The sequence below is a fragment of the Limulus polyphemus genome, unplaced genomic scaffold (assembly GCF_000517525.1).
Source record: "Limulus polyphemus unplaced genomic scaffold, Limulus_polyphemus-2.1.2 Scaffold1462, whole genome shotgun sequence".
Classification (NCBI taxonomy): domain Eukaryota; kingdom Metazoa; phylum Arthropoda; class Merostomata; order Xiphosura; family Limulidae; genus Limulus; species Limulus polyphemus.
The window spans coordinates 1-15946 of NW_013667072.1; the positions used below are offsets into that span (position 1 = coordinate 1).

At 32.4% G+C, this 15946-nt stretch overlaps 1 protein-coding gene across 1 annotated transcript in view; it reads left to right on the forward strand.

Annotated features, from left to right (window-relative positions):
* The first annotated feature begins 202 nt into the window (after positions 1 to 202).
* Positions 203 to 15946, forward strand: part of LOC106463695 (succinate--CoA ligase [GDP-forming] subunit beta, mitochondrial-like) — a 37012-nt gene continuing 21268 nt past the window's right edge. Inside the window, exons 1-5 of the mRNA XM_013923756.2 lie at positions 203 to 327; positions 5182 to 5326; positions 10919 to 11018; positions 12537 to 12627; positions 14924 to 15076. Coding sequence (XP_013779210.2) covers positions 256 to 327; positions 5182 to 5326; positions 10919 to 11018; positions 12537 to 12627; positions 14924 to 15076 — 561 coding nt within the window. The 5' untranslated portion in view covers positions 203 to 255. The remainder of the gene's footprint in view (positions 328 to 5181; positions 5327 to 10918; positions 11019 to 12536; positions 12628 to 14923; positions 15077 to 15946) is intronic.

Below are 15946 nucleotides of genomic sequence, written 5' to 3' on the forward strand. Positions count from 1 at the left end.
GGGGGCTGATAATATATAGGCAAAAGATAGATCTGAATTGCTATTTTTTATACGCCTGTGATTTGCAGTCCGAAATTGAGAAATTCGGAGAAATGTTGAAAAACAACAACATTTGTACATCATTTTTATTACAAATTTTAAGCTTATTAATTATATCTGCTTCTCGTCAGAATATAACAATGGTTCCAATAATATTCTTAAACTATATTTTGGAAGGTCATTTTTTGGTAATATTTTTAGAACGCGAGACTACAGATGTTTAAGATGGCTGCATTGACTAGGAATTTAAAAATCAGCCAAGGAGCTTTACAGCTTCTTAGGAATCAGGTATATTTTGTTTTGACGATTTCTAACAATTATTTTATGTAAATGCTTAACACTTAAATCTTTTCATCACATTTCGTAGTAATGTGTGTGTTACCTATTTCGAATTCGATCTATGATAAATTTAATTATAAGAAGTCAGGCGCACGTGATCACCCGAGTAAGTTTAATCGTGGGTTGAAGATTATGTTTGGAATAAGAAGGTGTTGAATTAAAAAATGGTATATCCTAAGTTTGTAGTAGTTGGATTATTTGAATAAATTATATACTAGTTAAGGAAGTCACATATGAAGCCTTTAAGTTTAAAAAGATAACACGGGAAATAAGTCACAAAATTAAAATTATATTTTCAAAATTAAAGTAATTTAGTTGAACGTACATGAATATTCCCATATACCAAGACAATGTTCTAAAATTAAAATACAGATCTGTATTTTCTTTATAATAAAAAAAGTGAACATTTAGTTTACAGTCCCTGGGAATTTATCTTCAGGAACCTTCTGTTAAAAACAACAACAGATAATTATGCAAATAATCATCACCACAGGCACAATAAGCCATTTGCTCCATCTAGATCACTCATAATCCCCAAACAACAAAAATTGTGTAGCACCTCATCTAAGGGTAATCTTTCACATCTCTATACCTATCCAACAAAAAACTGTAAGTACTCACTCCATCACTTGATAAAATTGGTATCAATCTACTTTTAGTATAGTCTGTTATTTTTAAAAGCTTAAGTAAGGTATGTCATAACATAATCATTCCTTTCAGCAAAATTTTGTGCTATTCTCTTGGCAGATCCTGCAAATTACAGAGGGTTCCCATAGTTCTTAAAAATCAGAGTTTTTTAAGGGCCTTTTAAAAGTAAATAAGTTTAGCTGAAGTTTCTTTAACTAGTTTTAGTCCTTAAAAAAGTTCATAGTTTTTCAAAAGAATACTATTCCTGTTTTATTTTTTATGGTTATTGAACTTTGCAAATTTCTAATTAGTAAAATAAAATGTAAGCTATGATTGAGTTTCTGATTGGTTAACACAGTAAGCATGCCCCTTAACCATCTTGTAGCGTCATCAGTGCCATTAGTTGGACATTTAGTATCCTTTGCTGTGTATCTTAGTATTGTAAATACGTCCAACATGTCTGGGAAATGTTTACAATTAGATCTGGCAAATGCAGAGAAATTTTTATTTTGGAGTGTGCCTTGCCATTGACAAATATTTTGTAAGCTTTGCATCAAAGAATTTGACATTTATTTTTAAGAGTGTAAATTCTTCAATTCAGGTTTTGTTAACATGAACAAATTGTTGAGTCCTTACATAAAGTCCTTAAAAACTCCTTAATTTTTAGGGTGGAAAAAGGGAACCTATTAAAGTAGGACTTGACACCCAAAAATTTTTTTATGATTTGTTGACTTAATTTAGATGTAAAAGAAGAGGATTTTTTCACTATATGAATCAAGTTACTGTGCCAGAGCACTTTGCCATTAATGATAAAAAACAAAGGAATTAGATCATTTTAGTATTTTTAGATCATTACTGTGAAACAAAAACTTTTCAAAAAAGGAAGTAAGTTTAGGGATGGCTAATATAAATTCTTCTAAAACAATGCAAACAAGATAGTAGGAATGGCATTTATATCATCCCTACATAATAGTACAGACAAAAGTAAGATAAATTAGACTCGGTTGTAATTGAATATATATATATATAGCTTACAAACTATTGATTACATTAATTGTTCAGAGACGTTTAAATCATCACTATAAAACAATAATGAATTAAATATCGCAATACTGTTATCGGTCTTGGTTGTCAACATATTGTCATAACGGATAATGTCTGTGGTAATAGCACCCAAATGCATTGGGGATATCCCATCTATCAGACAATATCCAAACACCGATGTCAATCTAGTCGGCCGTCATAGAAAAAAAAATCATCAATCAAATAAGGGTATGAAGCTGAGTGCTTACACACACAACGTCTAAGCTTCTACTGCCTTTCACTGTCTATAGCCAGTTGTGGGAAGGCAGTTACCCTTAAATATCTTAAAATAGCTATGAATTGAAATAAAGCCACCCTAATATTTCTATTAATTACACTCCCAACCTCCACCCTTACAAAAAGATATTAAATAGAACTATAAAATATTGTATAGAACTATACACCACACCTTAAAAGTTCTTACATAGTTGTAACTCCCAACCTCCTCCCTTTCTCCTGAATATTTATTCAAGTATAACACAGAGACAAGCCCAGCTACTTGAAGTTAGTCTTTCCGTCCCAGTTATACTGAATAGAATTACTAGAACAAATACTATAGTTACTTATAAGCTAAAATAACTAACTCCTTCTATATTTTATTTATAAGATATTTTCCTTAGTTTAGTTTCTAAAATATTTTTTTATTTAATAAAAGATAAAGTGATGTATTTCTTTAATTGCCTGTCTCTCTAGCCAGGCTCTTTCAATTTATTTAATTTTTTCTTAATAAAATATTATCCATAAAAAAAATTCTAGTTATTACATACTATTAAGAAATGTTTTAGTTGAGATATAATAATACCTTTTAACATGATGCACGGGATAACATGATTAGATTAGGGTAGACCAAGAATGGAAAAATTAAATTCTCTTTTTTTTTATCACAAATATTCAACTGCACTGTACCTTCTATAAAATTAATGTTCAAATCTAAATAATTAACATGGACCTCATTATTATTATTACTTCTCTTTGTTGTAAATTCTCTTGGATATATGAGGTTTTGTATAATATTCATATTATTTATAGATATCAAATCATTATTCGGTATGACAATAAGTTGACAACCAAGACCGATAACAGTATTGCAGTATTTAATTCATTACTGTTTTATAGTGATGATTTAATCATCTCTGAATAACTAATGTAATCAATAGTTTGTAAGCTATATATATATATACACATATGTTAATTCTTGCCTGTGCTATTATGTAGGTATGGTGCAAAGCTATCCCTATTATCTTGTATGCATTGTTTTTGAAGGATTTATATTGGCCATCTCTACATTAATTCCTTTTTTGAAAAGTTTTGTTCTTGTTTGCTTGTTGTTTTTGTTTTTTAATGCAGTGTTTCAATAGACATAGGAAGGTTGTATCTATAATCAAGTTCTAAATACAGTGAGGTTTATCTGTTATTGGCTGGTAATTCCTGTTTCACCCTGTGCTTAAGCTTTGTAAAGGAGCACCAAATTTCTGTAAGAAAACTAACTTAAAAGGATAATGATAACATTGTTTACACTAGAATTATGATTTTGTTTTAAGTTACTACTAGTGAGTAATACTTGTTTTGGTTTTTGAGTTATCATGTAATGAAAAAAGAAGCAAAAGAAAGAACAAGAAGAAATTCAAATATTTTGCTATGATATTTACAGACATTCCCAGAATTTGTGACTCGGTCATTACATAGATATTGTTATAAAAGGAAACAATGTATAGTATCGTAAAGTTCTGATGACTTATTGAGGAGATATTTTAAATACCATTTCAATGAACAATCCAAGCAATTCCTATATTGGCAGTGCTACCACCTGCCTGATAAGGACATATTTATTTTATTTTGATGTAACTTGCAGTATTTTAAGGTTGTGGTTAATGCAGTCGAGTCAAACTGGACATTTGATTACTAGGAGTCAGTGCACAAGCTTTTCCTATTTACTTTAATATCTATAGGGGGATAATTAGTAAAGTGCTCAAACCATTAAACTCTTGCATATTTCTAGCTATATTGAATATGTTAAAGTATTACAGAATGATTTTGGTCAATTTGTGAGTTGTACAAATATGTGGCAAATAATTATAGTAAGGGCAAGGTAATGCTTTTGGGTTATAATATGTAACCCATTCATCAGTGAGAATAAAGAAAAAGATCTTGACATATGGTGGATAAGTCTCTCAAGCCTTTGATGCAGTGCCCTGCACCTAATTATAAAGCTAAAAATTGTCAGGATGTATTCATATGTATGTTGATTAGAAGTAAAATGAGATTATTATATTCATAAAAATCATAAATTAGACTTCATTTGGAATGCCATGTATGGTTTTGGTCTTCTAAGAAAGGATATTAACGTTGGATAGGGTTCAGAGGAGGGCTAGGTTAAGATCTCTTAACTTCTCTTGAGTAAAGAAAGAGGTTATATTATTGAAGGTTACAAGATTGTCTGGAATATAAATTGTATAAAGACCTTTGATTTCTTTGTGCTGTATTCTGAAGGTAATACAATGAAAGGACAAACTAGGCTCCATATAAGACATTTGTATTTTTTTAATAGGGTGATTGGTTTATAGAATGAGTTGCTGTTGGCAGTAGTGGAGGCCAGCATGTTATAGGAGTTAAAGAAGAGAATAAATGACTTCCTGAAAATAAAGGGTGGTTTTTAATTTATATTTTTCTCATGGGCAGGTGTGCAAAAATAGTCTTTAAGGTCCAAATTGTTCATATGCTATGTCCTGTTAAAGTATTCATGAGATACAAAATGTATTTCAGTAATTGCCACTAAAATTGATATTGTGCATTACAAAAGGCAGGATGTAATTATATATAGTTCATTTTTGCAAGTAGTGTAAAACAACCAATTAAACTCTTAAAAAGGCTAAATTAAATCTTAGAAGATGAAGGTCAATATTGAGACAAAAGCCTACAACATACAATACTTCCTCTAGTATGTTTTTCATACATAATTTAGACTGTTTGGTGATTGTTAAGTGTGCCCATATTCTATGTTATCACATGAACTCACCATATTCTGTGGTATCACTTAACTTGCACTGTTTTCTTATTAGCCTTTGGGATTAATTCATATTTTCTTTGACATAGGCTTCATCTTGCCAGGTACCGATACGATGGCTAAACCTCCATGAATATCAAAGTAAGCAGTTAATGGCTGACAATGGTATTAATGTACAGCGTTTTAAAGTTGCTGGAACTAGAGATGAAGCTGAAGAAATTTCAAAAACATTAGGTAAGATTTTAAAGGATACCACAGAAGTCTTTAATATGATCACTTGAAGTTAAAAACAAAAGTATTGGATTCATAGTTTCAAAACTTTTAATGTGATAATGTATAGTTACAGGAATTTATGCTGGTTACAAACCAAAACAGTTTGAACATTCTCATTACAAAAATTAAATTATCTAAATTATACCATGTCATTTTTTTTCACAAACTTTGCTACCTTTTACCTTGTACTTCTCTAAAAAGAAATGTAAACATAAAATATTTGCTTTCTAACAGAAGAACTCTCTCGCATACTTCACTTATAGAATTATAGTGTTTCTGAAATGTGTTTATCAACTGAATGTATGTGCTGCACATCTTGTGTTAGGACTAATATTATAGATCTGTGTCATGTTACAAATGATGGTACTAAAAAAATAATGTACTTATTGTCTAGTCAGTTTATCATTTACATTTTCCTGTAAAATTCTATTTAGGAATGCTCCTGTCTCTTCATGAGACTGTTAGGCTAATAATTCAGATTAATTTCAAATATATTGCTATGATGTTTATCTTTTGTTGGTGGGTTCTTTTAAATTATCTGGTGAAAATAATTCAAAATCCAGTCCATATAAATTATATCAAATAGGTTTATTTACTCTCTTCACGTATCTACAAGCTTGCATAGTTGTACACTGTTGTAGGGCTATGTTATAAATGACATTAACTGATGTAAAACGTATCAACTTACTTGTACAAATAATAAAGGAGAACAAAATATTTCTTGAAAATACACTGACTTATTCAATTCTTTACTTTGAAATAAACTCTACAATCTTCACAACTATAGCCTTGACCATCTTTCAACTCATTTTCTATCTAACTTAATGATGCTTCATTGACTGTCATATTTAGAATGTACGCTTGTTCTAGATATTTCTAGGACTTGCTTGATTGTAATGTCGCTGCCCTCTAACTAACATCTACCTTAACAAATTAGAATGTTATAAATATAGCTTATAACATTGCCCCTTCCTCAATTATAAATTCCCTTAAATAGTCCTAATACAAAAAAAACTAAACCATACTAAATTATCTATTAACCAAGTCTTTTTGGTGGTATTTTCTTCCAAGGTTCATGGTATACAGATGAGATGACATCTTGTTTCCTCTGGCTGCCCTATTTCTGGATGAGTTCTTCCTGCCTTGGTGGTTGGGTGAATCCATTGGTAATTCCAACCTTGATGATCCATTGGAAGTAGTCTCAATGGGAACTCCAGGCTTCTCCACAGGTTGAGGCTCTGCTGACGAGTTCTTCTCTAGAGTTATCCATTTGGCTGTTCTCTCACTGCTGTACTTCCAAAGATGATGGATGACCTTTGGCTTGAATCATCTGTCATTCTGAATTCTTTAAACCACATAATTGTTTCTTTTCAGTACAGCATGTGACCCTCTGAAGCACTTTCTTAACTTAGGAATTCATTTGTTCTTGTACAACCACATCATGTCACCTCATTGGCATCCAGTCTTATTGGCATTAATATCATTGCTACTTTTCATTTTATCACTAGATGATTTAAGTCTTTCTCAAGTAAAGTCATGTATGTCATTGATGGTATTCCTTGATATCTGCACATGTTCTGTGTAAGATGTCCAAGTAACTGTTATCCAGACAAAAGCTCAAAAAATCCAGTGACACTTGTTTCTTTCCCAAACATCAATGATGATGGTATATTGCCGATAGCTTTAGTATTGCTGTATGATAACTCATCAGTAACAGTAAAATATCTGGATCCCGTGTTTTCTGATATTCATCCTCATATACGGCTAATTGATTTAACAGTGTGCGGTTGTATCTCTCCATCATGCCATTAGAAATGGGTGAAGGGCTGTTGTGTTTAATGCCAAAATTCTGACACATTTCTGAAAAGAAGTCTGATTCAAAGCTCCATCCCTGATTTAAGTGAAGTTCTGTGGGCACACCGAATATTGAAACAAATTCTTAGATGAGTTTCTTTGCAATAGTTCCTTCTTCCTGGTTAGAAACAGCAGATGCTTCTGGCTATTTGGTGAAATATTCCATCACAACCATAATGTTACTATGTGGAAAAGGGCCAAGTATTCTTCCTTTATGTTGGAATGTGTCAGTAATGCTTTGATAAAGAATTATATATTTGTCAAGTGTTAAATACCCATATTTTTTGTATTTATTTGTGGTAATATGCTTTATAGCTTCTCTCGTGAAAGTTGCTACTGTTTCAATTACTAAAGAAAGAACTACAAGAATGCACCATATTCAGTTTTTCTGACACCTAATGACTTTAAAAAAACATTTTTCCCATACTTGAAATCATATATCCAATACTCTCTTCTCACTTCTCACACAAAATTATCTCGATCTTCTTTCTGCCCCTAAGCATTGCTAAAAAATGTTAATGCCTTCAGTGCACCAGTCTAATATACCCCCAAAATTTCATGCCACTTTGGGACATGTATAAGTATATAGCATGTGACCACACTCCACCAATAATATTGCACCACCTATGTTGCCACAACTAGCTTCCTTTGATTCTCATGCTCAATTCTCACTTTCTCGATTGGCACAGCATCATTTAGACTTGTGTTTTTTTGCATGTGACTGTGTTTACGATTGTACTTCATTGACATTTCAATACCTTTTTCAACAGTTTTCTTTTACTGTGTTTGTATTCAACTATTTCAATTTTTATTTGCTTTTGTTTATTGTTACTAAATCATACAATAACTTAGAATGACTTCATGATTCAATGTATCAACAATGGAAGTTCCTGTTATGGTAGACAACGCTTGTGGTATAACTACCCAGGCATCGGGTTTGACTATCTGCTGACTAGATACAGGCCTTAATTTGCAGGAAGCTAGATTTTTATATTTGGCTGGCAATTTTTTCTCATTTTCAACCTGTCAGTGCTTATGAGGATGAATACAATCAAGGATAAGAAAATTGGATTCTTTTTTCTGGCACCTTATTATTTTGACATGTCACACTCTACTCTATAGGATATCTCACCTTCCACACTTTTTTTTTACAGCTGGTTAATGAAATATGTGATATATTACATGTTTCTTTTTCTCATAGCTTGCAGATATTGATGATATTAATGTTACCAGAATTCTCTACCATTCCTCTAACATCGTCCTATATCCAGACTGGTCCTTCCTCCTCAAAAACTCTGCTGCCTAGGAAGGCCATTTGGCTTTCACACCGATTCATTTACCTTCCATCTCCCACCTGTACTTCCATACTGTTCTTGATCAGCTTCTTTGTCTAGTTTGCTCCTTAAGATGTTATGTGGCACGTACTACCTCCTTTTGAGGTTCACCTTCCTGATCTTTTATTCCCTAAAACCCTTCTGTTTCCTATGATTTATCCCATGTCACACTAACTGGTTGGGTTCGTCAAATTCTTAGGCTGGTGTATTCAGGATTATCCATGAAAGGTCGTCGTCTCCTCAATGTTTCTTCTCATCAAATTTGTCATATTGCCATGTCTTGGGCTGCTCATATTCACCATTAGTTGGAAGAAATTGTTCAGGCCAGAATGTGGACTTTGTGGCTCGATCTGTACTATCTTGCTGTAGCTTTCTAAGTTGGATATTGTCTCCCTCCCATGGCGATTCTACACATGTCCATTTGCTTTTGTCTTGGGCATGTCTTTTTACAACATTTTATATATGTTTTCTTTTCAGGGGCCCTTTTTTACCACTACTAATAGGATCCCACTCTGCAATGAATGTTGCCCGGTCAGGTGTGTTTCCACTCAAACCCACACAATATACTGGTAGAGCTATAATGCTCACTGCAGATATGGATTGTTTTGCAAGACCACTAGTGGCATGCCTAGTGGTATATACTTATGTGTCTCTAGGTGTCTGTATGCTTAACCCAGTAGTGGACCATCACTCATGGACTATCATAAGTAAAGCAAAATGGAAGTCTTACCCATCCCTACCAACCTGTTGATTGCATAAATCAGGGAGGGTTTGCTTTTCAAAATAGGGAATAGTGGACCACCCATTGCACTTTCTCCAGGGTGATGTTCTTCTGGACTTTACCGTACAACACAACCACACATTTATCCACTCAATGAAATGAGGACAAAGCTGGGTTCCCTCCTCCTTTTCCCTTGGAAGCTTATTCCAAGTAGGACTGAATGTTGATTAGAGCAGACCAGCATATGAGGAATCATCCTCGTAATACTTGGTTCAGAAAGATACTACCTTGTTCCCACAGTTGAGTGCAGTAGAGGCCCCCTTTCTTGTTAATTCGGGTTGCAAGAGGTTTCCTTCCCTGCTTCTACAGTTGAGTTTGGGAGATTGCATCTGCCTCATAATGCTGAAAATAGATGTATGTACACTGTACCTACAGTTGAGAAAGTGTTCCACATCCTCCTTATAATTCTGGGTGCAGGATATGTCTTCCCTGCAATTACGGTTGGGGGAGTAATGATTTCTGCTCTTAATACCAGTTACAGGTATTGCCCTGTTCTTAGGAGTGAGTTGAGGCAATGACATGACCCTGTAATGCCGGTTTTGTTTGATGTATCTATACAACATGGTCCATATACCCTAGCCACAGTGTTTATGTTGCTCTAATTTCATTTTTACCTGGGTGATCCTCAACCTCTAATGCCGAGAATGGGTTGTGGAACCTCGTCTGTTCGGTTGAGGTTGGATAGGTACCTAGCTGTGACTAGATGTTTTTCTCCATCGTTATATTTCAGCAAACTATCCCTTGACTTCCTGTTTTTCCTTGTGAGTATCAAGTTTGCTTTGTGTCTTCATTTCATAGAGCAGTTCTTGACCTATGGGAGCCGGCTGTTTTCTGGTCTGGTTTGTGCAATGGAGGACGATTCATATTTTAATTTTTTTTACTATGGATTGCACCTCTCGGAACAATTAAGCTTGTGCACATCCTTTTTGTTTTCTGCCCATGTCAGGTTCATTTCTGTCATATGGGGTGAAGAGCATACCTGTTCCAGAAGTAGTGTGGTGCCCTGCATGTGTGCTTCGATTTTATCTCTGAGCACACCATTTATTTCTAGGCAGTCGCTTTCCTCTTGGTTTCACTGTTAGGAACCTACACTGGCCCTTACACCTTCTCAGTGTGGGATTCTAAATTTGTGTGATAGGAGGTAAGACTGTATTGGAAGTTAACATTTTCTTACACTGAAAATGTATTTCCGATAGGTACTTACCTCCTTTCACAGAATTCTCTCCCTTCCTCCCCACTGATAATGTTATTCATTTTTTATCGTGAGGATTGAGTAGGAGAAACGAAGGAAGCTAGCTGCACCAATATAGGTGATGCAATACAATTGGTGGAGGGTGGTCACATGCTATATACATGTTCAATAGTGTCACAAATTTGTGGGGTATATAGACTGGTGTGCTGAGCATTAAAAGTTTTTAGCAATGCTTAGGGGGCAGAAAGACGATCGAGGTAGCTTTTTGTGAGAGGAGGTATGTACCTATTGGAAATACATTTTCAGTGTAAGTAAATGTGAACTTTAATTCGGGCTAAACTGAAAACATGTAGAGTTATAAGTAATATAATTCTTTGACTTTTATCTTATAGATGTAAAAGAGTTTGTGATTAAGGCCCAGATCCTAGCAGGTGGTCGGGGTAAAGGTACTTTTTCCAGTGGCTTGCAGGGTGGAGTAAAGTTGACAACCAAGTAAGTAATAATGTATTTATTTAGAACCCACATTTGGTTGTCTAGTGACAATTTTTCTAATACATTTGTAATTTTGAAACATTTTGAACTTTTGACATAATAAGTGTATCGGTGAATAGTATTTGAAATTTACCATGTTACCTTGCTGCACTGCAAAAAAATAATTTGAAGACAACAGTAATGGTACCATTTTTTTTTTATACTTTTCGCAAGACGTAATTCTCTAGAAAGTTTCATTCCTTTAACATGTAAAAAGATATACCTTTTTAGTAACATGCTTTTGTTTTAAAACTTTCGTTAACATGATCTACCCATGTAAATGTTAAGGTATTGGTGTTAAGGGGTTATTTTGGTGTATATAATGCCGTGTTTTTGTGGGTTTACTCTATATTTTCCAATTATCTTTAGTTAGGAATTTTTTTTATCCGTTGACATTGTTTTGAAAAGAACGTAGTGACAGTTTCAGGGTAAGAGTTTGGTTAATAGATTTTGGTAGAATTATTTCATGATATAAGAGTATGGTTGAGTGCATAGTAGGATTTGCTAATAGATTAATTGTTGGGCTCTTTTAACTGATTACATTTAACTAAATCTCATAAGACTAATCTTTCTATTTTCAGCTTGTTTTGTTTTTCCAGACTTTATTTTTTTTTGAAATACCCTTCATTTGATATGATAGACAGCTTCAGGTATAATAAGTTATGGTTAAGGTACTTTTTAAATCCTGAATGTTGTATGTTAAATTGTATCATATACACAATGTAACAAATATCAAGCTGAAAATACTATTAATAATTTTCCATGGGTTTCTCCTTACAAATTTCTATAAGTCTATTAAGACTACTCAACTTTTGTTGATGAAAATATACAATATATCTTGCCATTTCTCAAGCAACTTTTTATACAAAGTTAGTAAACTTTATTATGCTAAAAAAGTGCTGTAAGTATACGTAAAACTATTTTTGTATAAAAGTAAATATTCATTTATTTTTCACTTTATTTTTTTTCAATGTGAAGCTTCACTAATAATTTTTGTTATATAGTCAAGTTTACAATATATGAAGTAAAAATTCTCAAATTACTGTAGAATCGAAATGTGTGAAAAGTTTGTTTATAGTTGCATGGATATAAAATTATCAAAACAAAGGTGCATCTACATATATTTTTTCTCAATAATTTTAAATAAATAGCTGTTATTTTTATCAACATGTATTATTTTAATGAGCTGGAGTCCTGTTGTGCTGCTTTTCTTTTGTCTAGTCTTTTTATTAAATATATTTATTGTTAACAGGAAATTATTAGGATGTGATAAATTAATTTTAATAAGTTTATTTGTTTGTATAACAGTAGTGTATATTTCTATGAAAGTATTTAAATTATATTTTAGCTATACATTTTTATTACAACAGAGTATCGGTTGACTCTTTGTAATATATTTTTTGAAAATTTCAATTAAGTTAATAGAAAGTTAGGAAAGGCAAAGGTAGACACTTGATTTGCTTTCCATTTTTGTTGTAGCCCAAAAGAAGTGACACCAATAGTTGAACAAATGCTGGGACATAAACTAGTAACCAAACAAACAATTGGAGATGGTGTATGTGTTAAAAAGGTAATTCCTTTGCACTTTTTTTTTATCGGTATTACTTTGCATTTAAATCATTTCGATGTGTTGATAATTGTGAAGAAACCTATTTTATCATTACTATTTTGGCCTAATAATGTAACATTTGTAATAAAAATATAAAACAACTTGCTAAAAATGTGTATTTTAATAGACTATTCTAAATTGTCTTTACAATAAACATCTGGTTAAACCACCATTCTTATAGTCTTATAAAGTTTTAATATTCAGGATAAAATCATGTATCACTACAGATTTTAACCCTACGGGTCTGATGGGTCTTCCTATGGTCATGTGTCAAAGGCAATATCATCACGTTTGAAAACTTACATTCAAAATTTTATGTATATCCTCAAATTATCGATATTGACAAGCTAGAATATAAACTAAGAACCTCCTATTTTTTCTATTTGCTGAGATATTGCTATTTAGTGAATCAAACACATTGGCCCCACCCACCTCTTTCCATTTTTGGAAACACTTGCTTAGGTACACCTATTTCTGTATGTGACATGTGAATAACCAATCAAAAGCTCAGAACATCCCCCCACATGGTTCTCTGAGTCTTTTTATATAATTTTTTGGTCTGTTTCCTATTTCAAGCTCACTTTATCAGTACAAACATAGTTTCAAATTGTAAACCATTGCTTTTTCCACAGCTTGATTCATTTGCCATCAGTAACTATTTATCAGTATAATAACTTTTCCTGATGTTTTTTTTTTCTGTGATTTTGTAAATGTGACAGACATGAGTTGTATTATGCTTTTAAAAAATGTAAATGTAACACCTCTGACCTGTTAATGACTTGCCATCAGGTGTTCACCAGCACAAATGTTGTGAAATTTAGTGATGGCAAAAATTTATTTGTCACCTAGTGCCTTTGTCTTCTAAAACCTGATCGAAATGTATGTTTTTTTTTTAAATTTTGAAACCATCATGGACAAAATTGACTTGGACTAACATGATTAAAGTTTTTAAATTTCAAGTAACTCCATTTTTGTAGTTTTTACTTTCTTTTTTAATACTTTTGTTGTATTACAACTTTCTATAGCTAGAGAAGTTATGTATATATATCGATTCCTACTTTTCTTTATAAATTTAAAATTTTTCTTGTACTTGTAATAAATATCTAGTCATATTATTTTTGAGAAAACTCTTAAATGATAATCGTTTTAAATTTAATTAGTAATGTTATGGTTTAAAAAGTTTCAGAGTTTAACCTGATTATTTAGTCACATTTGTTTTGTTTTTTACTGTAAAAATACTATTTCTTATGGATTGGTTTTTGTGAAGATGCAGTTTTGAGGATGCTTTTTTAATGAAGTGATAATTGAACAGTAAATTATATGTTAAATCATCTCTGGTTAACATATTTCATATGTACTTTAAACCTATCAGTGTGATAATAATTTTCATGAAAGAATACTATTCAAAATGTAATTTTTAAGGCCTTCCACAATTATTACAATGATAAAGATATCCAAAAGAGAAGTAAAATTAGTAATCACATTGTGACAGTTAACACAGAGAAGTTCGAGAATAAGTGATAGTACATCAAATAGTCAGGCTAAAATTATGGCCACTTTTCGTTTTTGTTTATTATTGCAGAATCTACATGAGTGCACAAACCGTGCTACTTATATTTTCCAGTTATTGGCATATTTTAACATAATCTTGGTAAGATTTGTTTATGTAATATTATGAAGAAATGTGAAAGATTAGTGTGCCATTTATGTGCAAGTCTGAACAATCTGGATTTAGCCTAGAAAGTCAGAAATGTTTTTTTTAAACAAAAATGTGTTTAATGAGCATGCCTTTTTTTGAGGGGGTGGGAATGGGCCAGACAAAGAAACACATTTTCATGTTTTTTATAGAACCATAAACCCAACACCTAGTTTATTTGTTTTTCTTGAACTTGTGACCTTCTATACATATTACTCAATATGTATATCAGCTTTAAAATTTACTGTCATCTGTAGCGAGTATCAAATAAGCATTCGTATATCTTAACTGCATTACTTCACAACCTACAATGAAACTTGCTTCTTCATTACATGAATGTTGTTTTAGTGATATTGAAGTAATATGCAAAGTGTCCCTTCAAAAAAGGTGATTGTACAGCATAAAAATTTTTCATGGAATAATTGAATATTTTTTAAAAAGGGAATTAAATGTTTCTGTAATATCCTTGTTCGTTCTTTTACTGTGTTTTTCTTTTCATGTTTTGTCTATGAATATATGCTATTTACAGAAGAGAAGACTAAATTGTAAAATAATTGGCAGGTGATGATAGCAGAAGCTTTGGATATTGAGAGAGAAACCTATTTGGCAGTTCTGATGGACCGAGAAACTAGTGGACCAGTGATTGTTGCCAGTCCAGCTGGAGGTGTGGACATTGAAGAAGTAGCTCATACCAATCCTGAACTTATATTTAAGGTCAGTATTTTTTTCAGTTACTTTTTTTTCATGTTTTTTTTAGACTGAAAGTTTTGAGTGTTTTGATAATTTATTGATATTTCCACTTTATATAAAAGTAGGAAAACACATACGGGAGTCACAAACACTGAGTAATGGCAATTAGATAACAAGTTTATTAATGGTATAAAATATTATCACAGAATGTAGAAAATTCCTAAAGCAAAGTTAAATTCCTCGTGAATGCGGGAATGTAATATTCCAATCACTGGAAAGTATGGAATAAAAGTGAAAAAAGCTATACAGTGAACTAGTATTTTGTATGGGAGCCTTTTTATGCAGAACATTACTCATTGTTGACATACAGTTTATCTATGTGCGATTGTTAAATATTGTTCCATATCTCCTGCATTACTCCCCATAATTCAGCCATTACTCATTGTTGACATACAGTTTATCCATGTGTGATTGTTAAATATTGTTCCATATCTCCTGCATTACTCCCCATAATTCAGCCAAGTTGTTTGGTTACCTTTTAACCAACAGAGTTTAGTGAAGCCCATACATCCTCAAGCATGTTCTTATCAGGACTTTATGCAGTCCAAGCCACAATTATATGTTCCATTGGACTCTTTATCACCAAGAAATGTTCATGCTGGGAATAATTGTCTTGGTGGAGGATGATTATGTTCCTGAGGGAATAGAATGACCAGTCAAAATCTGCTTTACTTGTCAGCAGTGAGGTTTCCATCAATTTTATTGACATTCATCACACCACTGGCTGAAATGTAGTTCCAAATTTGTAGATCCAACATCATGCTTTATTGTATACACCTGGAAAAAAGTTAAGCACCCCCAAATATTTTTCAGGATTGCTTATTGAAAATAAGG